This window comes from Pelodiscus sinensis, chromosome 23 (genome assembly GCF_049634645.1).
Source record: "Pelodiscus sinensis isolate JC-2024 chromosome 23, ASM4963464v1, whole genome shotgun sequence".
In the NCBI taxonomy this organism is placed as follows: domain Eukaryota; kingdom Metazoa; phylum Chordata; order Testudines; family Trionychidae; genus Pelodiscus; species Pelodiscus sinensis.
Genome location: NC_134733.1, coordinates 21,107,188 through 21,130,629, shown reverse-complemented (window position 1 = coordinate 21,130,629; position 23,442 = coordinate 21,107,188). Strand labels below are relative to the sequence as shown.

Below are 23,442 nucleotides of genomic sequence, written 5' to 3'. Positions count from 1 at the left end.
CCTGCTGGATTAATGCTTTTTATGAGTGGATAAAGATAAAACATGAGCTAAATATAAACACAAGAGACAGACAGCATCACAATTTAGAAATAATTACATTTACTCTCTGGTCCGCACCCTCTCTATTACCGCTGGAAAGACCTTTTCTAACGGCTCACACTTATCCTAAATGTAGGCAGTTAGTGGCTCCATTCATGGATCTGTAAATTAAAACAAATATTACTGAAATGTGGGGATATTTTGTTTACAGTTTTAGGGAATCCACTGGTCACTCTGCATTTGTAAAGTGTTTAATGCAGTATAGTAAACTCATGAAAAATGTGGCGAATCCATGAACATTGAACAGTTGAAGTTAAAATCTTTAAGTCACTCTCTCCGTGAGTATCTAATATTATGATAGACTGTGCTTAGGCCTCAGGCTGTATGGCCTAGCTAGTAATTGCTCCACAAAAGACAGTTAACAGTTCCCCTGCTCTTCCCTAACTACCTTCCTGACTGCTTATTGAAGTCTGATTTCTTACTCCTCCAGGTCATCATTCATCAGCCCTAGAGATCCCGCTGGGACAGTCTGAGGAGACCTTTCCATATCCCCTGTTACCAGAGGCCATTTCTGATGGCCCAGGCTTTAGAAAATGTCTTCACAGCAACCCAGTGGGACAAGCTATGGTTATAATACCCAAATAATCATTTCACAAATTATCATAATTATCAATCAATCATCCCGTTCGAACAATGCATTTCTGAAGTATCAGATGGTTTTCATGACCTGTAGCATTTTGTATACAATAAGAAGCCTGGCGAGATTTATAGGTTCATATGTGCAGCAACAAAGCTAAGTTATTTTTTAATTTCAAAACCCACGCTACCAACAACTTTCTACTTGCATGGCACACTTTGTGGTACTTCCTAAACGGTCAACGTTTCCCGGGCTGAGATAGTCTGGTAGCCTTGAGCATTGTTTAGTGAAAACCCAGTTACTTACTTTGGAAAAAAGGGGTTACTTTCAGATTATATTTTCTTTCCATCTGCACTGTATTATCAGCATCTTACATGTTGTAATATAAAATAAAGTGAGCCAAAAAAGGGCAAAAGAAAAAGTGGGATATATATATATATATATATATATATATATATATATATATATATATATATATATATATATACAGAGAGAGAGAGAGAGAGAGAGAGAGAGAGAGAGAGAGAGAGCTCTATGATATCAGATTGAATCTAACTCTTTTTAAAGAGGATGGTATCTCCTTCTCCCTGTGTAGTACAGTCTTGTTAATGGATAAATTCAAGCTCTCCAGAAAGTCAAAGAATACATTAAAAACCTTTTGCCAAATGTCTATCCTATTGGATTTTGATAAGATGGCTATTGAGCTTTAATAATGTCTTCTATCCATTTTCAGCTGGCCCTTAACATGTCTCTTTATTTGTCCCTAAAGCCTCTTCAGTGATGCCTTTTTATTACAAGTCTCTCAGCTTGCTCTCCCGGGAGACAGGGCCGACAAGAGTGATAGATAGATAACTCTATAGATTATCTCCCACAGATGTTTTCTCTCCAGTAGCCCCTCAGGCGATTCCCTCTAAGTAAACAGAGACTAAATAGAAAGTCTACCGAAGAGAGAAGTCCCTGAGGTCTCTTGTCACCACGGTTGGAAAAACAGTCCCTCCAGAAGAGGTTGGTTGGGAATGCAGGGGCCTGCACCCCTCTCAGCATGATTCTCACATGTTCATTCAAAGTGACTTTTAGAGCAAAGTTAAATACAAGAAGCATTACCCATCCTAAATTAAAGCATCGTGGAATGAACACTGGCATCATTTTCCTACCTGAACAGGGAGTATTACCTTTCGTTTCCCTCTCAATGTTAAATCAAACTGATAAGGATATAAAGCTGTATTATCTGCAGTGGGGAAGCTTGGAAAATGCAGATAAAAAGCACATCAGCTGCCCTTTAAGAAAAATAAAATAGAGGCCAGCAGATTTCATCAGGCAAGATGTGCTTGGGAATATATAAAAATATCTCTATGAACATAAAAATGTATGTGCACATGAATCTACCCGAGGGGATGTATGCGGTGTATTAAAGAAATGTGATTTTTTTACCTGATTCTCTTTAAGCAAATACTTCAACCTCCAGAAAAAAGTATTCCAAACGATGTATTGGCCCAATGCAATCAAAGCTAATGATATGCACATACACAAAAATGTTTGGCAGTTCACTTTGGCTGGGATGCACATGCTTAGAGGTTGGAATTATTCTATGAACTATAGGAATCGCTAGATTTCACAAAACTGGGCTAGAAAAGGTCCCCATGGGAAAAGGTCCTCTTACTAGAGTCCTAGGACTTCCTATTCTTCTGGGCCCAGTACCACCTCAAAAGTCAGCCTTCTAGTGTTAGTCTTACAATTCTGCTTCTAGCTGCTACACAACCCAGACATGCAGAAGCCATTATATATTGTGAAAAAGTTAGTTACACCTTAAAAAAATCCACACAATTGGGCTACGTCTACACTGGCATGATTTTCCGGAAATGCTTAAAACAGAACAGTTTTCTGTTATAAGTATTTCCAGAAAAAGCGCGTCTACATTGGCAGGATGCTTTTCCGGAAAAGCACTTTTTCCGGAAAAGCGTCCGTGCCAATGTAGATGCGCGTTTCCGCAAAAAAGCCCCGATCGTCATTTTTGCGATCGGGGCTTTTTTGCGGAAAAGAAATCTGTGCTGTCTACACTGGCCCTTTTCGGGAACAGTTTTCCGGAAAAGGACTTTTGCCCAAACGGGCGCAGCATAGTTTTTCCGGAAAAGCACTGATGATTTTACATGAGATCGTCAGTGCTTTTCCGGAAATTCAAGGGGCCGGTGTAGACAGCTGGCAAGTTATTCCGGAAAAGCGGCTGATTTTCTGGAATAAGTGGCCAGTGTAGACACATCCCAGGAGTTGATTTTCATTTTACCCTAAGCTAAATGATAGCCTTTATTAATTATATAATAGTGTCCTCTATGTAAAATTCCTGAGCATTTCACGGTCAATTTATTAATGGGAAAGGATTGATAAAAAGTAGAAACTTTCTCTAGCTGGTAATTTAACCAGGAAAAATGATGCTGAGGGTTTAAAGTGAACAAACCTCACGTATCCCACTATACTTCAGTTCTGTCAGTCTTGCTGCCATGTTCTCAGAGAGCATGGACACTCTAATTGACTATTCTTTTCCCATTTTTTCTCCTTTCCTTTCCCTCCCGATCCCCTCTCTTTCTCTGCTATTTATCTGGAACCTGGACCCCTTAAACTCCAGTCATCTGAAGAAGTGGGTTGTGCCCATGAAAGCTCATCATCCCACCTGCATGTTTTGTTCGTCATTTTTTAAGTTTTTTCCATGCTCTCACTTTCTCACTTTTTTCAGGTCTTCCCTCTCGGCCACTTCTTTTTTGCTCACTCCTAATTTATGTTCCCTGCTACTGCCCCTTTAAGAATCTTTGATGAAAGAGCCACCCAAAGAACCTATTTCCAAACCAGGGTACCACCACTTGGTTCTGACTTCCCTTGTTTGCAGCCCACCCACTACATTGACATCTGTCTTAGTGACGGGATGGGGAGCGAGACATATTCCTGTCTTCCAGCATGCCTCAAAATTGAAGAAGATTAAATGGAAATCAAACCCCAGAAAATGTTGTATCCCATTGGGTATGGCCCTGTCATGATTCAGCAAGTCTGGAAACTGAAATGTTCCCCCCATGGCTGCTTGTACTGTCAGAGAGAAGTACAGATAAAGCAACAATTACTCTTATACAAAATTAGGTCACATTGTCTCATCCTGATGCTGCAAAAAATCATATAGGGTTATTTTTCATTCTTTTTCCCCCCTTCCTCCTTGCTAAAAAGCTGTCCAGCAATGGTCCTTTCACAAGCCACTAAGTTTAGACTTGAACTCTTTACCTTACTGCTCTGACCTTTTTTACCCTGGCTGTAAAACCTGACTGTCCATCCTTCAGTAAATTTATCACCTCAAACTCCCACCAATGCTTCTCTACAATGCATTTGGAAGAAAAAGTCACAGTGGCAGTCCATTTGTCAAATACCATCATTGCACAGGTTTGCATTTGGAGTAAGGGGATTTGGAAGACACAAGAAAGGTTTTTTGGGGGGAGGGACAAAGTTGCCATCTTTTGTTTCGAAACAAAAATAGTACAATTGTACTGTGGTTTTTTTTTAAATTAATCTGAAGATGTCAGTTTAATGTTTCCTCATATTCTTCCATGGTTCAAAGCCTTCTTCTGTTTAAATGTGAATTTGCAATATTGTAATAAGAGACTACCACAAAGGAAGAGCAGTGCAGGCCATGGAAAATTTCCGTCCACCGTTGTGATAAGTGGGTTATGATAATAAGAACCTGCCACCTTGTCACCATGTCTACTCAAACAAAAGGATCCCACTGAGGCACAGAGGAACATGAAATGAGTTATGGAGATCAACAAGGTAAAAAGTTCAGCCCTATTGCTATCGGTCCCCTTGCAAGGTCAATGGATGGTTAACAGACATTTCATAGAGGAAAGTTTAGCTTCCAAAATAAACGCTGATTTTGCTCAACCTGGTGAGAATAGAACAGACCCTCCTGGACATAGATGTGTCTTAATATCTGTTCTTAAATTAACTTTGGAGCCTGACAAGAATTAGATCTCACTGCATTTGGCAGAACTGCACGAGTGTTTTCTTTTAGCTTTTGGAGCAAAAAGAAATGGTGTTGAAGATGTCCCTAACCGGCTGAATAAAATGGCAGAGGTTACAGTTTTCCAACTTAAAATATTTGACACTTTTGAATCTCATATTTGTCTATTTCTAATAAGACAATAATATGTGAAAGGAATTAAAGACAACCCATGACTCAAACAAGGACATCCCACCCCTCTTATGGGCATCTAGATAGACTAATATCAAATATTATGCTTTGCCTTAGTATTACCATGAACCAAAGATATCAATGGAAATAATCCTATTTGTATATTATTTAAAATAATCCTAACCAAAATACTAGACAGGCTAATGACCCAGGTAGCTTATGGGGTTGTCACACTGTTCCAATATAGACATTTATAGAATTTTCAATACAGCTGAAATATACCCGAAAGCAGATTTTCCCTGCAAATATAGCTTAAGACATCACAAACTGAAGGAAAGCTCGGTGATACATAAGACCAGTTAAATTCTGTTCTTTTATTTATGCATACCAGATGCCCTTGATTTCAAGTAAACATCATATGGGGAACGGACTTCTACTTCTAAGTTAGAACAGACACCATTTCACTGGAAAATGGGGTTTCCAGGTTTGAACAGCTCTTCCCTGGCCTATAACTGCCACAAGGATTCCTTTTACCTACGTACTGGATCCACAAATCACACATAAATGTACCCCAGGTCAAACTAGAGATACAATCCTGCCCTCATATAACTGAAAAATGAGTTTGGAAATCATTTTCGTGTGTTTGGACACATACATACATACATATTCACGTGCACATGGAAATGGAACGCAGTGAAAATACTTACAAAGGCAGGTAATGAACAGAACTTGGACAAGATTAAAATGTTTCCTACCTTCTTTATACAGCCCTCTTGGGATGCCACCTCAGGATCAGTCAGTACCTGCTGTAAAATAATAAAGACAAAAATAAGCCAATTTGCAGTGAAAAAGAATGCCAGTCGATACAAAGGCCAGAGCCTTCAACTGCAGGATATCCATGTAAACATTTTAACAGTTAGCGATAATATTTAAACCAGTACTACAGGATGAACCTCTCTAGTACGCCACTCTTGAGAGGTGACTGGGCTGAACCAGAGAATTTGCCACATCATGGCAGGTCAAAATTGTCTAGCAGCATTGCCAACTCTTTCACTGCTTGTTGGGCTCTCAGAAGACATTTAGGGGTGAATTGGAGCTAAATAACAGCACAGAACACTGAGAGTCAGGACTGGTGGCTGTACACAAACTTTATGGGACTGCGGGAAACTTGGCCACACCTTGATAAAGGGACATCTGGATATTAAAATCATGCTGGACCACAGATGTTGCCGGACCAGAGAGTGCCGGACTAGAGAGGTTCAACCTTTACTATTATTGAAATACACTGCAACGGACCTCAGTAATCGTTTTATTCTGGGATGTCTCTCATAGAATTAGTCTGAAATTGATGAGAAGTTAAACCTGCTGCTTCAGGCCTCAATTCAGCAAAGCACTTAAGCCCATGCTTAAATCCCACTGAAGTCAATAAGTAAGCAGAATAATATTAGCATAAATCCTACTTCTTGGGGGCATATTTGGCTAGTGCAGTGGTGGCCCGTCCATAGGTGCGAACTAGGCAGTCCCCTAGGGCGCCAAGTTAAGCGGCCATTGAGGGGTTTGGAGGCAGGGGCTCTGATCGCGCGCCAATCACATGTTTTGCCTAGGGCGCCAGTTGCCCGCAGCTCGTCTAAGGCCGCTCTTGGGCTAGTGCCAAGGGCTTAATGGTTTCTAGCTACTCGTGGTATTCTAAATCCTGCTTTTAAATAATATGCACCATATTTAACATTAAAACAATCACTAATCCTGTGGCACCTAAAGGTGCATCTACACAGCTGGGCTTAACTCGAAATAAGCTATGCAAATTGAGCTATGTCAATTGTGTAGCTTATTTTGAAATTGGGAGCATCTATGCCAGGGCTTTGGAAGCCCCAGAGTCCACAAACTCACAGCACATGCTGAGGACCACAACTTAAGTGTGGTTGTATATACATGCAAATATATATGCAAATATATGCACACACATATGCAAATAGCTTCGTTCACACTGATGGATATGAATACAAAGATTAAGGCAAGACTACAGAATACGCAGGCCCTATTTAAGTAATTTCTGCTGATATTAATAAAATGCAATATTCACCTGATTTCCACCCATATGACAGCACTTTTAATGAGCAATGACAGTCCAGGAATGTAACTACTAAAACACATCTCAACTGAATTGATGACTTTTTTGTTTTGGCTCTCATACACGGGCCATTGTGTTGAGCCCCGCAAAAACCCAAACTGTACCACAGACCGTAAACAAACGGGCCGCGTATAGCGTAGCCCTGGTCTACACAGCACTTATTTCAAAATACAGTATTCTTCCTCTGACTTCCCTTACTCCTCGTACAATGAGGGTTAGAGGAGTTGGAGTAAAAAGTCCTCCAGCTTGACAGTATTTTGACATTTCGAAATAACTGCCTGCTGTGTAGATGCGGACTAAGCTATTTCGGAATAACGCTAGTTATTTCAAAATAATGCTGCAGTGTAGACATACCCTTACAGACTAACAAAAATATGTAGAATCATCAGCCTTTGTGGGTAAAACCCGCTTCAACAAATTCATCTGGTTTTACCCAGGAAAGCTCATGATTCTGTATATTTTTGTTAATCTCTAAGGTACCACATGACTACTCATTGTTTTTGAAGTGACAGACTAACCCGGCTACACCTTTGTGACATATTTACAATAAAAAATGGCATTAAAATCTATAATAAAAATGTAACAAAATATATCAACGATTAAAAGGTGACAAAATAAAGGTGGAATGCCATGAATGCAATTTTGTTTCTATATTTTACTCCAGGACAGTAGCATATTTCAAATTAGTCTTGCCTCTTAAAAGGATGTCTGATTGATTAAAAAAAACCAAAAACAGTGTCACCAATGGGACGTCCCAGTTCAGAGCATTCCACTCAAGCACCAGTGTACATTTAGAAAACACGTTTCATACCGAAGGACCTCAAAAACACTTTACTTGCTGGGGGCATACCAGCCATACTAGTATTATTCACTGTTAGTTTGCAAGTGTTTCCCACCAAAAAAAAATCTTGCAGAAATTTTTCAAGTGCTCCAGTTAATAGTTTTTTAGTGCCACACACACACACACACACACACACACACTCACAAAATCACAAACATCCAGCCTAGAGTACAGGCACAGAAAAGCTGGAATGCATCGGAAAATCCAGAGGTTGTGATTAGAGATGTAAATGGGTAACCGGTTAACCAGTTACACGGTAAGCACCACCCTTACCAGATTTGAACTAAAGTGCTGCAAATGCAAAAGAGGAACTAATTAACCGGCTCTTGACTGGCAGGAGCAGCCTCCTGCCCTCAGTTAACCATGTGACCAATAGAATTGTTAGCGGTTATAAGGTGAATATATTTATATTGTTTTACATCCCTGGTCTCGATGCAGTCATTTTTGGTATAGATGCCAGGAAACCCCCTGCCTCCAATATACTGCACCAGCAGCACACCTCGAAAAAATTCTATTAGCCGTAAGGATATAATGTATTTGAAAATAATTAAGCCAGGCCCACAAAAGATTCTAATATACCAGCTCAAGAAATGCTCATGCACTGCAGATGCTCACATTGGAGGAAGAAGGAATCAATCACAGTGGTCTCGGGACAGTAGGGCAGGAACTAGGCGGGCAAAGGGGGAATATGGTTTCCATTATCTTCCATCACCCCTGCTATAAACAGTGTTCTGGTGCCTCAGCACTGTGGGGAATTAGATTGGCATTCACAAAGACTTCCCTTGGGTCAGCATCCCAGCCTTGGTGAGGGGAATGGGTTGGGTTTGGAGGAGCGAGCTCTTGGAGACCTCGTTCAGATGAGATGGATGCTTTCCAACCCACGTGTGCTCATTAAAGGCCTTCTGGCATTTTTTTAACAGCAGGTGTTGTCCTAACTCCAGAGATCTGGCCCAATTCTTGTTTGAATTATTCATATTTTGCCTGTTTATATTCTTCCTCTACCTGCGCATGGTATTCTCCAAATCCTCCCCCTCAGGTGACTGCACTTCCATGATGGCTAGAGGTTAGAGACAGGCAAGCAGGTAGATGAGCAGGCTAAGTACTTACATTCTACAAAATGCTCTAAGGAGCCATCAGGGAAAGCACGCTAAAGTTCCAGCCAATACTTCAGCCTCAGTTCAACACGGCATTTAAGAAATTCTATTGATTTTGAAGGGACTGCTCCTTAGGATTTATGAGGCCCTACGCAGTCCTATTAAACTGGTGCCCTTATGCCTGATGGGTGGGAGGTATGATTTTTTAGAGATATGAGCAACACACTCCTGAAATATTTTTAAAACAAAATTAGAATGAAGATCCTGTCGACTGACCCAGTAAATTCAGACACTGAGGGTATGTCTAGGCTACAGGCTTTTGTCAACAGATGCTTTGTTGACAGATACTGTCGACAAAGCTTCTGTTGACAAAGAGCGTCTAGACTACATCCAGTTCTATCGACAAAGCAAGCCGCTTTGTCGACAGGAGAGTATAGATGCAAAGGACAGTGTAGATGCAATAACGCCTTCTGTCAACAGAACTCTGTCGACAAAAGGCATTATTCCTCGTAGAATGAGGTTTACCGCCGTCGACAAAACTGCCGAGTTCTGTCGACGTTATGTCAACAGAACTCAGCGGTAGTGTAGACACAGCCTTTTGTCGACAAAACCCTGTAGTCTAGACACACCCTGACAGTATGTACCTGGGGTTCGCAAATGCCTGTGAAATGGTTTCATTACCCCTTGAAAGGTTCTTTCACGGGTACCATGTTCTCCTAATAGCTCAGGCATTTTTCCCTTTTAACTTAACTACATCTTCTCCGGAGGAAGCAGAGCCACAGAAGAGGGATAGGAAGAGGTTAGTGGGTGGGTGGATATTCAGACGCAGTGCTTCCCCAAATTTTCAGTTGCCTTATGCATCCGCATCTTCTGTGTATAGGGTAAGGCTGTTTTTAAGTAGAACAGCTGCTTAAGTTCTCGACAGAGGTTCACGTGCTCAGTACCTTGCAGGGTTATAGCCTAAATTCAATGTCAGAGGGTACTGTGACCATCAGCTGGCATTGCAAGAGTCCAAAATCCTGAGATGGAAATTTAGGTTATCGAAATTTAAATGAGAAATGTTGCATATTTTAAAGAAAAAAATCCCTTTTTAAACAACAAAACAGACCTTCAGTTGGTGTAAATTGATTTGGGTCTGAAAGCTTAATTTACATACATTATTATTATTATTGCACTTCTTGAGGGCATATCTGGCTAATTTACACCAGGTTTGGGGATCTGTCCAGAAATTAATGGGCCTCTGTGACCCAGGGCAGAGATTGATCAATTTACTGAACTCAAAATGTTGGCAAGTGTCTGAGCTCAGCTGTATTAACAACATGTCATATTTTAAATATTAAGAGTTCTAACTGATTCTATATTTTACATTACTTTTAATAGATCCTGAAATTGTGGTTTGGAAAGGAGCTAAGCATAAACAGGAGTGAAAGGTGAATACTAGAGCCATATAAAAAAAATATGAAGAGAAATCAGCCAGCTATACTGAAAATTAAACAGTTTAACATTCACCGCTCCAAGCAGATTCCACGGAGCTGCTGTTGGAACAGCCTGATCTTCAAAGGAGCTGGGCTTTCATGCTCCCACTAATTTCACTCAGAAGTAACAATATTCAGGATCCTAATTTGAATTTTTCCAAAGTTCATATGGTTGGATTGGGGGAGGAGGGGTTGATTTTACTTGCTACACAGCAATCATTCAACTATCGAATCAGGATCAAAATCTGCACCTCTCCAAGTTCAAGAGTAGGAAATGAGGTTTCAGCATCCGAGATTTGGTTTGGCCCAGCCCTAGGTAACACTTATCTCTCTTCTACATGCATGAAAAGGACAGATTAGTTAATTCTTACAAAGGACTTTGAAGAGGAAGGATGGTCTTGTTATTGAGACAATAGCTAGGAACCCAAGAAATCTAAGATCACTTCCCAGATAGGCCATGGACTTCCTCTGTAAGTTAGTCAAATACCTTAATCACTAAACACCTCATTTCCCCAGGTGCGCAGTAGCAATAAGAATAATGTGTGTGTGTAAGGAGCGTAAGATCGTAGGGGCAGCAGAGTCTGTCATTTACTAACGGTTATGTCTACAGCTGAACACCTGCTGTTGGGACCAGTGGGTGCAAAATGGTGGTGCAGACATAGGAGGTTAGTGCAGCTGGGGCAGGGGAGGCAGGCCCCCAGTCCCACCTACAGCTCCACCCTCTCTGTTGAGTCCCTGGGGAGGGGAGGAGGCAAGGCAGCATGCCAAGCACTCCCTGGAGGACCGGGGAGAGGAAGAGGAGGAAGGGGAGCATGCCTGAAGTGCAGTTCTCAGAGCACTAGGGGAGGGGAAGAGGTGGTTCCAGCCTCCTCTGCCAGAAACACAGGGAGGCTGGGTGCTGGGGGCAGCAACACTCCACCCCCAGAATGCCTAAAAACTTCCTACCTGTCAGGGTGGTTAAACACTGGAATAAGTTGCCTGGGGAGGTTGTGGAATCTCCATCACTGGAGATATTGAAGAGCAGGATAGACAGACACCTGTCAGGGATGGTCTAGACGGTGCGTGGTCCTGCCGTGAGGGCCGGGGACTGGACTCGATGACCTCTCGAGGTCCTTCCAGTTCTAGTGTTCTGTGATTCTACACTGGGTGTTCGGGGGGCGGGGTGGGCATGGCCAGGCTGACAGTTTGGGAAGGCAGAGCTATCCTAAGCCTCAGGGTGTCCGGGGGTGCAAACACTCAGGCTTGAGCTGGAATGTAAGCTGTGGGCCTCGTGAGAGGGGGAGGGGCACAGAGCTCTGGCTCCAGTCTGATCTCGAATGACTACACAGAAATGTTACAGCCCCGGAGCCAGAGCATGGGCCAGACACGGATGTTTAACTGTGGTGTGGATGGACCCTGTGTGTTTGTAGGAACAGGGCCTACCCAGCACTATTCAACTGGTGCCGATTGGTCTGATGGCAGCTGGAGGTGATTTTTAGAGCTGAGATTTTATAATCTTCAGCAGCTCATTCATTTTCTAAAGCAGAATTTAAACGAAAGTCCTGTTGCGTCACACAGTAAATTCAGATGCTGACTGTATGTTCCTGGGGCTGGCAAACGCCGTAGAAATGGCTTCGTTGCCACTGGAACAGCTCGTTCACTGGTTCAGGGTTCTGCAAATAGCTCTGGCAGGCTTTTTCCCTTTGGAGTCAACTAGCTTCTCTCTGGAGGAAGCAGAGCCACAGAACAGAGATAGGAGGAGGAATGAGAGACCCAGCGGTGCCCCAAATTTCTGGATGCCCAATGCAACAGAGTATTCTGCGTATGGGTAAGGACTCCGGTGCAGGAAAAAGAGTACTAATTTGAACTGGGATCTCTAGGTACTACTGTAACACACGTAAACATAATTCATCATCATAATAGTAAAAATAGTATTATGAATGGGCAAATGTAGTGCTCATCTATAAAAAGGGCAATAAGAACAGCCCAAGAAACTACAGACCAGTCAGTTTAACTTCTATGCCAGCGAAGATAATGGAGCAAGTAATTAAGGAATCCATCTGCAAACATCTGGAAGATAACAAGGTGATAGGTATCAGCCAGCATGGATTTGTACAGAACAAATCATGTCAAACCAATCTGATAGCTTTCTTTGATAGGCTATCAAGCTTTGGGATAAAGGAGAAGTGATGGATGTAGTATACTTAGATTTTGGCAAAGCATTTGATACTGTTTTTCATGACTTTCTTATCAATAAACTATGGAAATTCAGCCTAGATGGGGCTGCTATAAGGTTGGTGCATAGCTTTACAAGTAAGGTTCCACAGGGGTCTGTTTTGGATCTGGTTCTGTTCAATATCTTCATCGATGATTTAGATATTGACATAGAGAATATGATTATTAAGTTTTCAGATGATACCAAGCTGGGAGGGGTTGCAACTGCTTTGGAGGATTGGGTCATAATTCAAAGTGATCTGGACAAACTAGAGAAATGGTCTGAGGTAGGATGAAGTTCAATAAGGACAAATGCAAGGTACTCCATTTAGGAAGGAACAATCCATTTCTGGAAAACATGACCTTGGAGGGAAGACTGGAAAAAAACTTGGAGGGGACATGATAGCAATTTTCAAGTATCTAAAGGGGTGTTACAAGAAGGAAGGAGAAAAATTATTGTCCTTGGCCTCTGATGATAGGACAAAAAGCAATAGGATTAAATTGCAGCAAGGGAGGTTTAGGTTGGACATTAGGAAAAACTTCCCAACTCTCAGGGTGGTGAAGCACTGGAATAAATTGCCTACAGAGGTTGTAGAATCTCTGTCTCTGGAGATATTTAAGAGCAGGTTAGACAGACATCTATCAGGGATGATTAGACGGTGCTTGGTCCTGCCGTGAGGGCAGGGGACTGAACTTGATGGTCTCTCAAGGTCCCTTCCAATTCCAGTATTCTATGATTCTAATAAGAAAAGTACCACCATCAAGCAACCAAAAATTGAAAATCCACTCATTGCGTAATTCTTGCTGAGGCCAGATTTCGTCTTATGTGAATGCCGAAATCCTAAATGTACTGCCTGACATGCACAGTGGGCTGTAATTCTGCAGTTAACACAGTTGCTCATAAATGTCCTCAAAATTTACACCATATGCTGTTTCTATCAACGGCTCTGTCGTTTTTAGCCAAAAGACAGACAACATGTCAGCAGCAGCCATGTCAGAGAAATGTTTGTTAAAGGAATCTGTTTGGAGGGCTCTTTCCTCCAATCATCGAAGAACTTCACTCTAGTTCATTTCCTGGGTGGAGGGTATGATGGCAGCAGAATCCCCACTTTTGTTACATTAGTTAGGGATGTGCTATAATTTTTGCAAAGCCTCCCGCATGTATACTAAACATGTCAAGCAACACCATGTGATTCTTTTTGAAAAACAGTTTACAAGCTGGCATTCTCCAGCTGCAGTTAACCCTAATTTGATTACATTACTGAGACAGATCACAATGAGCTTATGTAAATAGTAATGTTATCCATTCATTCCCTGAGCTCAGATAAACTGTCACTTAAAAAAAAAATCTGAAATGGGCATGATGTGACACACTCAGCAAATTTGAGGGTGGAGAAGCTATATGCTGGGCCAAACCCTGCTGCGGATGATCAGTGTGAAAGCTGATTCTGATGCGTTTCCCACACATTTATAATCATATTATATAAAATAGAATTTGTCGAATGTTTCCTTCAAATGAAGACTGCAAAGATTTTTCTAAATGCGTTTTTTTTCTTTGTCAACATCATCTTCTATTTACTAAAGTCCTGATGCAGAAAAGCATTGCAATTCCGGAAAGACACCTAAACATGTGTTTACACCCCACTGAAGTAAATGGGACTTAAGCAGATGCTCAACTTTAAGCATATACTTAAATGCTTTCTTGAATAGAGGCCTAACTATTGCCATCTACGATTACCTGGACTCTGAAAATCACAACGGTCACTTAAAAAATCTCAGAGAGATCACCATGTTAGTCTGTAACTTTAAAAACAATGAGTAGGCCTGTGGCATCTTAGGCTAATTCGAACTGAGAAGGCACGCCCATCGACGCCGGTAGTCCTGCTCCTATGAGGAGTAAAGGAAGTCGAAGGGAGAGTGTATTCCTGTTGACCTCCCGCAGTGTTGATGGCACCAAAATTCATAGCTGGGGTGCGTATCTCAATTCAAACTTATCCCGTAGTATGGATAGCCCTAGAGACTAACCAAAATATACATTATCATGGGCTTTGATGGGCAATCCCCACTTCATCAGATGAATTGGACTGGAAATAACAGAAACCAAGAGATATACACAACTGCAGAGGAAGTACCTGTGAATTGTATGACCCATGTTAATGAGGCTAATTAAGTGGGCCAGATGTGTCCCACTCTGAGCTTTTGATGTGGAAATGGAGATGTTAATAGCAGGAGAAACTGGCTTTGTCATGCACCAACCAGTTGTAATGTGTCAATAGCAACTTGTATGTGCTAACTGCAGCATTCTTCACAATATACCAGGGCACTGCACACTGACCTATATCAAACATAATAATGATGCTTTGCTAGTATGTATCCAATATCTTTCACGCAAAAAAGCAGAATCAGATACTTCAGGAAAGGACCTTGGCTCTCAATTAGAGTAGGAAGAAATCTGCTGAATGTTTTCTGCACTGCAGCCTTCAGAGACAGCCACAGAGAATCCGGAGAGCACAATTATAAAATGAGGCCTCCTCCTGCACAGTGATCTATGAGAACGGACTCCTGTGCCTAAGCAGAAGTCAATGGGATCTCACCTGAGCCTACTGGTCTGTGATGGGAACCATATACAGACTCAGGTCAATTACATTTGAGAATCCCAGCTGTTTACTCTCCTGGCATAATACCAGGGAACACCCAGTGAAATGATAGATCCATGCAACCAGCCAAAGCAGCACCAGGTTTCTGCCAAGTTGTTTCTTACAAGAATCTGCAATGCATCAGTGAAGAAGGTCCCGGTGGGCATCTCCATATGCGCCAGAGCAGAGGGGATCTGGCAGCGGCAACTCCCCGCTGGGATCCTGCCCTTACCCTGTTAAACCTAGCATTCAACCAATTAACTAATTAGCCAGGATTTTACATCCCTAGTCCTAAGCAATGGTCCCTTTTCAATCCACGTGCAGATTTTTTTCTATCCATGTGTGGAATACATTTCTTCATGTGCACCAAAGCATGTGTGAATGTGCACCACCAGTAGAAACAAAACACCCAGCTGTGGGTGCTCTGCTAATCAGCTGGGCAGCATTTGACTCTCTCCTGAGTAACCGCACAAGCACCCAGCTTACAGGGAACCCTGGCTCTAATGCTACTCTTGCACAACTGAGTGTGGCAATGCCTAAATACCTTTACAGTCTGGGGCTTGGTGTGAGTGTCAGGAACCCCGCTGTGATCAGGGAAATTATTCGTGGTGCGTGTTGACAGAGCTGAATCTGCCCCTGATTCTTTGTAATCATTCGTATCACCAGCCAAACAACCGTCTCCATCTCTGCAATTTAATAAAGCCTTCCACCTGTCCTGTTAGTCCCTCCCCTTCTGTGAAAGGATGGCTGGATACGTTTGCTACTCATTCCAAAACTATTCCACTTTTCACTTCCTGCCTAGCCCTCAGAATGGCCATGGATTGTCCCACGCCTCACATTTCACTCGGTCACTTTGGATGGCACTCTGAATATTAGCTAGGTTGGGTCGGAATGGTGTCCCTAGCCTCTGTTTGTCTGGAGGTGGGTGACAGGGGAGGGATCACGTTAGAATCACCTGTTGTGTTCCCTCCCTCTGGGGCACCTGGCATTGGCCACTGTTGGCAGACAGGATACTGGGCTAGATGGACCTTTGGTCTGACCCAGTCTGGCCATTCTTATGTTCTTATGTTATTGTTTATATCATATTAATAATGCTGGTATTTTCCCTTTGTCACACTTATCTTTATGTCCGAACTCAAAACCCAGTCCCACATTTGCCTCAGGTAACCTGCTGTCCGTATACGTCATAGTCGTCTTCAAGTAAAAGATACAGCGGCTGATAGGAGAGTATGCGCTATTTTCGTGATCAGATCATACAAATTCACATGCTTTCTATTATACGTGCATTGTCACGTGTCTCCAAGATACACAAAAGCCCCGGATTGTTGCTTCTATTACAACCAGTTCATCCCAACAACCTTCCCAATCCTCTGGCTTCCGAAGATGTTTTTTTTTAATGAACGTGTGATGTGTTTTTTGTTGTTAGTATCAGCAAGAAACAGGGAAAGTCACTACTCACTGTAATGATGCAAGTGATTGCCCTCAAATCAGAGCTTAGGTGCTATCAGCCCTGCCATTAGAAACACTCAAGCCTGAAACGAAGACACTTGTTTAATTAAATTTTGCAAAATAGTTTGCCAATTTTCAGATACTGAAATGAAACCAAAACATTGACCTGTTCCACAATCCAGTCCTCTAAAAGGAAAATCATTGCTTTTGTAGATTTTCAGCCCAGCTTGACACTATTCTGTGTAAAGCTTTTAAATGTTAAACTTATTATAGAGCCAAATGTTAAAAAACACTGCTGCTCTGTAGTAACTGTCCCGACTTCTATAACATACTTTATATGTGTGCACTAACAGTGAATGAAAGACATTCCGTGCATTGGACGGACTTCATCACGGTATAAATAAAGAGAACAAATGTGCACTTTCCCCCTACTATTGTGGTTTTATATATTACATGGCTAGAAGATTTACCTGGTGTTGCTCAGGTCCTTAATTCAATTTTTATTTTTTGGAAAATAAAATGAACATGTCCAGGCTTCATTAGATCATTGCCCTGGGGCGGAGCTGGGGAAGAGGGGTTCATTTGCTGGTGGCCCCATGGAGAAAGGACAGCCCCAGCCCTCTCTCACTGAAGCGGACTGGGGCCAGGTCAGAAGTGCCTACCAATGGCCGCTGCAGCTCCAGCAGGCACAGCTGGCAGATGGGTGCACGTTCTCTGGCTGGAACAGATCCAAGTTCATCTGCCACCTATGTTCCACTGCCAGGGCAAGGAATGCAGCAAATTGGGCACTTTCCCCTCACTCCCTGACAAAGGAGAATAGCTAGCAATGTTCTGTTATGAATTGAGGATGGGGGGCTTTAGCCCATTCTGTTTTCCCTAAAGGGTGCCTGAAGGGGTGTGGCAGCAGCTTGGTGCTGGGGCAGCCCCAGATGGGATGTGGGGTGCTCCCAGGCAGCCCCTTTCATCTGCCTGATGATTCTGTCTCCTTCCTGTATGGTTTTCTGAGAAGCAATCCCATTCCAGGCACATCCCATCGTCCTGGCACAAACCAAACCCTGACATTGCTTTCAGTAATGATAAGAGGAAGCTGCCTACCAATTTTGGTCATCCTAGCTCTTATGATTAGGAGTTGTTGAACAGCCAGCCAGATGGACTGACTGATGGACAGACAGACAAACTCTGTCAAATACATAGTAGATATGTAAATATATTCTCTGTAACACACACAGGTACGCATAATTTTTAAAAGTTTCCGGACCCTTCACAAAACCCACCGAAGTCAACTGAAAGAAATATTCATACTTCCAACCCTTTTGGATCCTTATATACTATAATGATTTTTAAATCATTTCAAAATCATGTTGAAACTGTAGGCGTGACCTACTTTAAATGCAACTTTCGATCTTTTTTTCCTTTGTTTATTCTGCCCATTTTCTCAGTACTTGAGAAATATTTGGACAGGAGCCCAAATTGGAACAACATGTTTTAAGCCTCCGATCTTCACTTTGGACATAGATCCAAACGTGTAGGTAATCTTTGCAACCTGGAGAGTGATTGTTAGCCAAGTTTTTGAAAAGATTAAAAATTATGTGAAATGACTTGAGCCTTAAAACATTCTGGTAAGGAAGGAACATCCTTTTCTCAGACTGACAGACCAAGGTACAGACTTCAGGGCTACATTTACACTGGCATGATTTTCCGGAAATGCTTTTAACGGAAAAGTTTTCCATTAAAAGCATTTTCTGAAAAGCGCGTCTAGATTGGCAGGACACTTTTCCGCAAAAGCACTTTTTGTGGAAAAGCGTCCGTGGCCAATCTAGATGCACTTTTCCACAAAAAAAGCCCCGATTGCCATTTTCTCGATCGGGGCTTTTTTTTGCGGAAAACAAATCTCTGCTGTCTACACTGGCCCTTTTGCGCAAAAGTTTTTCGGAAAAAGACTTTTGCCCGAACAGGAGCAGCATAGTATTTCCGCAAAAAGCACTGATTTCTTACAGTAAGAAGTCAGTGCTTTTGCGGAAATTCAAGTGGCCAGTGTAGACAGCTGGCAAGCTTTTCCGCAAAAGCAGATGATTTTGCAGAAAAACTTGCCAGTCTAGACACAGCCCAGGTGTGCTGCCCCAGGTTATAGGGTGAGCATGTGGCAGAGCCAGGAATTGACACGTTAGTGACTCTGATTCAAAATTCTCTTCCCCAACCTACTAAACATTCTGCTTCATTATTTAATATAGCGAAATAATGAACAGTCTGATTTTAAGAGAGGTCCCAAATTACAAATAAAAACTCCCTTAATCCCCGTTGCAGAGCCCAGCAATTAGCTTCCCAAACCGTGTACAATGAACCACACTAACGAGGCACAATGGGGCAAATGCAGGTCCTTGTCATTATTTGAATACAGACAGGGAAGGAGTTGGTTTAATATTAACCCTAATCCAGACGCTTTCTGTGTAAACATCATCCCCCATAACATGCACACCGGTGTTCACCTTGCTGTGCAAAGCTGCCCTCTTCACCTGAGCCTCCTGACATTCCTCAAACACAGCCATGATTAATGGTCCTTTTTGTCTCACCATTCTGCACTCAGAACCACCCCATCATGCAGAGAGACAGGCCACGCCAAGGAGCCCCCTGAAATTAAAGCCACTGAGAGACCTCCCAGGTGGAGTTATAGGAAAGGCCAAATGGATTAAAAACCTTGCCACCCTAAAAAGCTACCTTTGTGCACAATAACTATTCTACTGGTGAAGGTTGGAGGGAATGAAGGTTGAGGATCCCCTCTTGAGTAAAGATACATGCTCATTTTATGAAACAAAATGGATATCATAGTTACATCTGACCTTCGACCCCCAAGGAACATCTCATCAGTTGGGTTCCCCCTCATCCCCATTTTTTATTTGTTTGTTTTTGTTTGTTTGGGGGGGAGGCTTTTTGGGGGGGGGTTGTTTGTTGTTTTTTGGCTTTAACAGCTTTTGATTGTCTCATGAGCTGCTGTCTCATGAGCTTTCTATATGGCGAAGTGTTTTTGTGCCACTCATGACTGCATGGACTGGCAGAGTTCAAGTGTCTCCCAACCCCTCTCTGCATCTGAAGTCCACGCACGTCCTGGAGAAGAAGCGGAAAAAGCTTGTGAAATCTGGCAGGAGCCCAGAGTCAGGACAAGGGCAATCAATGGGGGGCTAATGCTTGAGACATCAGAGCACTCCGTTTAAAGTAACATCGAAACAGCTTGCTCTGGTGTCCTTCTTCCCCATCCTTGGTTCTGAAGTACCATTGCTGTGATGACGACAGAGATGTGCGAGGTCCTAGAAGTGAGTTTCTGGTGTTCATCCTAAAGAAAAAAAAATCTTTGTGCTTCACAGTATTTTCTGGCAAACCCCATATGAAAAGCCATAATGGGCTGCGTGAATTGGGTTTGTGCAGCACTGCTAAATGGAGGAACTTTTCAATATCCTGTTCAGAGTACTTCAAATTGATGTACCTGAAATGAAGAGGAAATGGAGGAAAGATGTTCTTCGTATTTATTGGAGACTGGGGGTGAAACAGCAACATTTGCTTTCCTGGCTGGGTGGATGATTGAGGATGAACAGCATGGATTTGTTAGGCTGCCTGAGAAAGGGCTCTAAATAACTCAAGCGCTATCTGGGACACTTGAGTTGGAATTTGAGTCTATAGATAGACTTGTCTGGTTTCATTCAGAATAACAATGTGTTGAAGCTGAAGCCAAATTCACTCTTTGCCAACCTCAAGAACAAAAGCGTTATGTTTCTCTTAAACAGCTGTGATGACATTGGTTTGAATTGGGACATAATTTCTACCAGCATATGGGGGGAGAGTATAATTAATCCCCAATACTTAAGAATTATGGAAATCTTATTCAGGGTATGATTCTATATGTAACAATCCAATATGATTCTATATGTTACCATCTAATGATGTAACATTAAAATACATAAATTGGTGATACGATTGATCAAAGTTGTTTTGTACCATGCTACAGGTTTGGGAAGGAAGTTGATACGGGAGGTTAGATGAGCTGATCAGTATGGTCCTTGGAATCTATAACATAACAGAGCAGGGGCCTCAGATGTCCAAGGAACTTATCACTTTGAAGGATATATTCTGCCTTCTGATAAGTATGTGCATATCCCTTTGCTACTGGAAAGGAGACCTGGTTACAGATTGGCAGGAATTTAGTAATCTGTATAAACAGAGGTGGTGGGTTCAATCCTGAACTAAACTGGTTTCCATATCACAAAACCCAGTATGGCACAGAGACTGGCTAAGGACTGAGCAAGCCATAGAGAATGACTTCACTGCTAGGCCAGCACATGTTTGGAACCCTGCATGGCCCCTTGCCCATGCTGTATCTCTTCTTGCAACCTTCAGGAGCGTTAATTGCACTTTTATAAAGATGAATGATCAGAAGCGATGCAAAAGAAACCAACACGTTTCTTAAATCATAAACTAGAAATGAATCACACCAGATATTCCCTAACACAAAAGTCGACACATTTAGAAAGGAGTGAAAAAAAAGTCAAGGTCAGACAAGGGGGGAAACAATGAATGTCAAACACTAAGACTAAGTTAAAGAACAAGATTGCAAGAGAGAAAATAAACATGCAAATTACATGCATGGTATCTGAACTCCTGCCTTTTTGTTTTAAAGACATAGCTCCTCCACGACACTGTGATCAGATTCTACTGCAAATACCAGGAAGTTAAACACAATCTAATGGAGAGCATTTGTAATAACTTCAATAAGCTGAGGACTTGAGACTTTCAGCCAAGACAAATAAAAGAGGGTACTGATTAGTAAATGTCACCATTTCTCTTGCCAAGCACTCAGAGGCTGGTGATAGGAGGGTATTAAATATAATCTCCCAGTCTTTAGGGGCTGTTTGATTTTATATTGCAGTCTTATCAGGTTCTTAAAGTCCAGTGTTAATGAGCATGAGAAACATACTTGGAAGTTTGGCAGTTTTGCAGTATTTCATTCATTACATGTATTCTCTGGACACAAACAACAGATGCATTTGCCTTTCATACTCTTCTAAAGCATAAGTACTTATGGCCTAAATTCTGGCCCATTCCTCCATTTTCAGTAGCCCAACAAACTCTTTAACAGTCATGTATCGATGCTATTTAAATAAAAATAAGTTGAATCAAACATGCCCATTTCCTGCTCCAGTGACTGCACTCCTTAGGGACTCTGGAGCCAGGGTGAGATTTGTATGCGGCAGGCCCATACTGATGATGGAAGTCCCAAAATATAGAGTGACTATAAGATGCACTGCATCCAGAATGAAACCCAAGGCCCATCTCTCAATGTCGGTTGTCCTACAGCAACATGCCCAAGATGGCAAATAATTAAAACAGAAAGAAAACGTGTGCCAAAAAACATTGACTATATAGCAGGGGTAGTTGTCCAAATTCTTTGGTCATGGTATAACCAAGGTGCAGACTCCAGAGAAAATAACTGGATAATAATAATGATGATGGTCAGTAAGTAAAAAGATTTCACCATCCGGATTTGGCCTGCCTTCCACCCATTGACTACTCCTGCTATTTAGCGTCAGCGTGCATCATGAAGGGGGAAAACATTGACTGTATATTTTGGTAGTACAGGTTGAATCTCTCTAGTCCGGCATACTCTGGTCCTGCAACATCCATGGTCTGGCATGATTTTAGTTAGAGGATGTCCACTTATGAGTGTGGCCAAGTTCCCTGTGGTCCCATAGTTTGTTTACAGCCACCAGTTCTGGTTGCCAGTGTTCTGTGCTGTTAGTTAGCTCTAATTTACCCCTAAATGTCTCCTAAGGGCTCAGCAAGCAGTGGAAGTGTTGGTGTTGCTGCTAGACAATATTGACCCCCCATGGTCTGGTGAATTCTCTGGTTCAGCACCAGTCAGGTCCCGAGGGTGCTGGACTAGAGAGGTTCAACCTGTAGTCAGTTTGTGACAATCGAGGTCACATTTTAAGTGCTTAGAGATCCTGAGGTCAGCTGAAAGCCTCTCATTGACTTTAGTGGGTTTTGGATCAGGCCTTCAATCCTTAAGGGCCAAATTCTGCCACCTTAACTCACGGAGAGTAGTCCTTTGCTCCGCGAGTAGTCCTATTGAGTAGAACAGGTCTATTCATGATGTGACTCAAAGTCAGGGTGACAGAATCAAGTCTTCTCAGCTCCCCCCACCCGATTCCCTAATGAATATTGATAATTATACCATGGAGGAAATATTAAATACATTTATATTTAGCCTATGCACTAGGTGTCAAATACGTTATTTGGTATAATTAAACTCCGCACTACAGTTCTGTATGCTTTAGCGAACTACAGCATTTCCATCCCTCAGACCAATGTCTTTATTTTAATTGTTAATTAATTAAGGAACAAATCTCTTTCGCTTCACTATTTCCCCTCAGTCTTGCTGAGATTCAGCCAGACCACAATCCCTATGTGTTATGAAAAGGTCACTCTTAAAATTCCAAGAAATCATTTGAAAGCAAGACTTATGGGCGAGCATCCACATAATTGGCTTGCCAGCTGAGCAATCACCCAGATAAACAGAATAATGTGTGCAGGAGGGAACAGCACTACAATAATCCCACAGAAATCTGGTTACTTTACTCAACTGGAGAAGTCTGGACCGAAAGGTGGAATGTGACAGAAATGTCTCCTGAGCGAGAGCTGGAAAGGAAATTTTCCCAGAAGAGGACGTGAGAGCTTAATGAGAAGCCAGGCATGGCTCTGATTCAGTTTGGGACTATTTTCTTCATCAGTTCTTGTATTAA

At 42.1% G+C, this 23,442-nt stretch overlaps 1 protein-coding gene across 5 annotated transcripts in view; it reads right to left on the bottom strand.

Moving 5' to 3' along the window:
* Positions 1-23,442, bottom strand: part of PRDM16 (PR/SET domain 16) — a 539,129-nt gene that overhangs the window by 263,796 nt on the left and 251,891 nt on the right. For all 5 annotated transcript variants that reach the window (XM_075906566.1, XM_075906569.1, XM_075906568.1 and 2 more), the window contains one exon: positions 5,594-5,644. In XM_075906566.1, the coding sequence (XP_075762681.1) occupies positions 5,594-5,644 (51 nt within the window). The remainder of the gene's footprint in view (positions 1-5,593; positions 5,645-23,442) is intronic.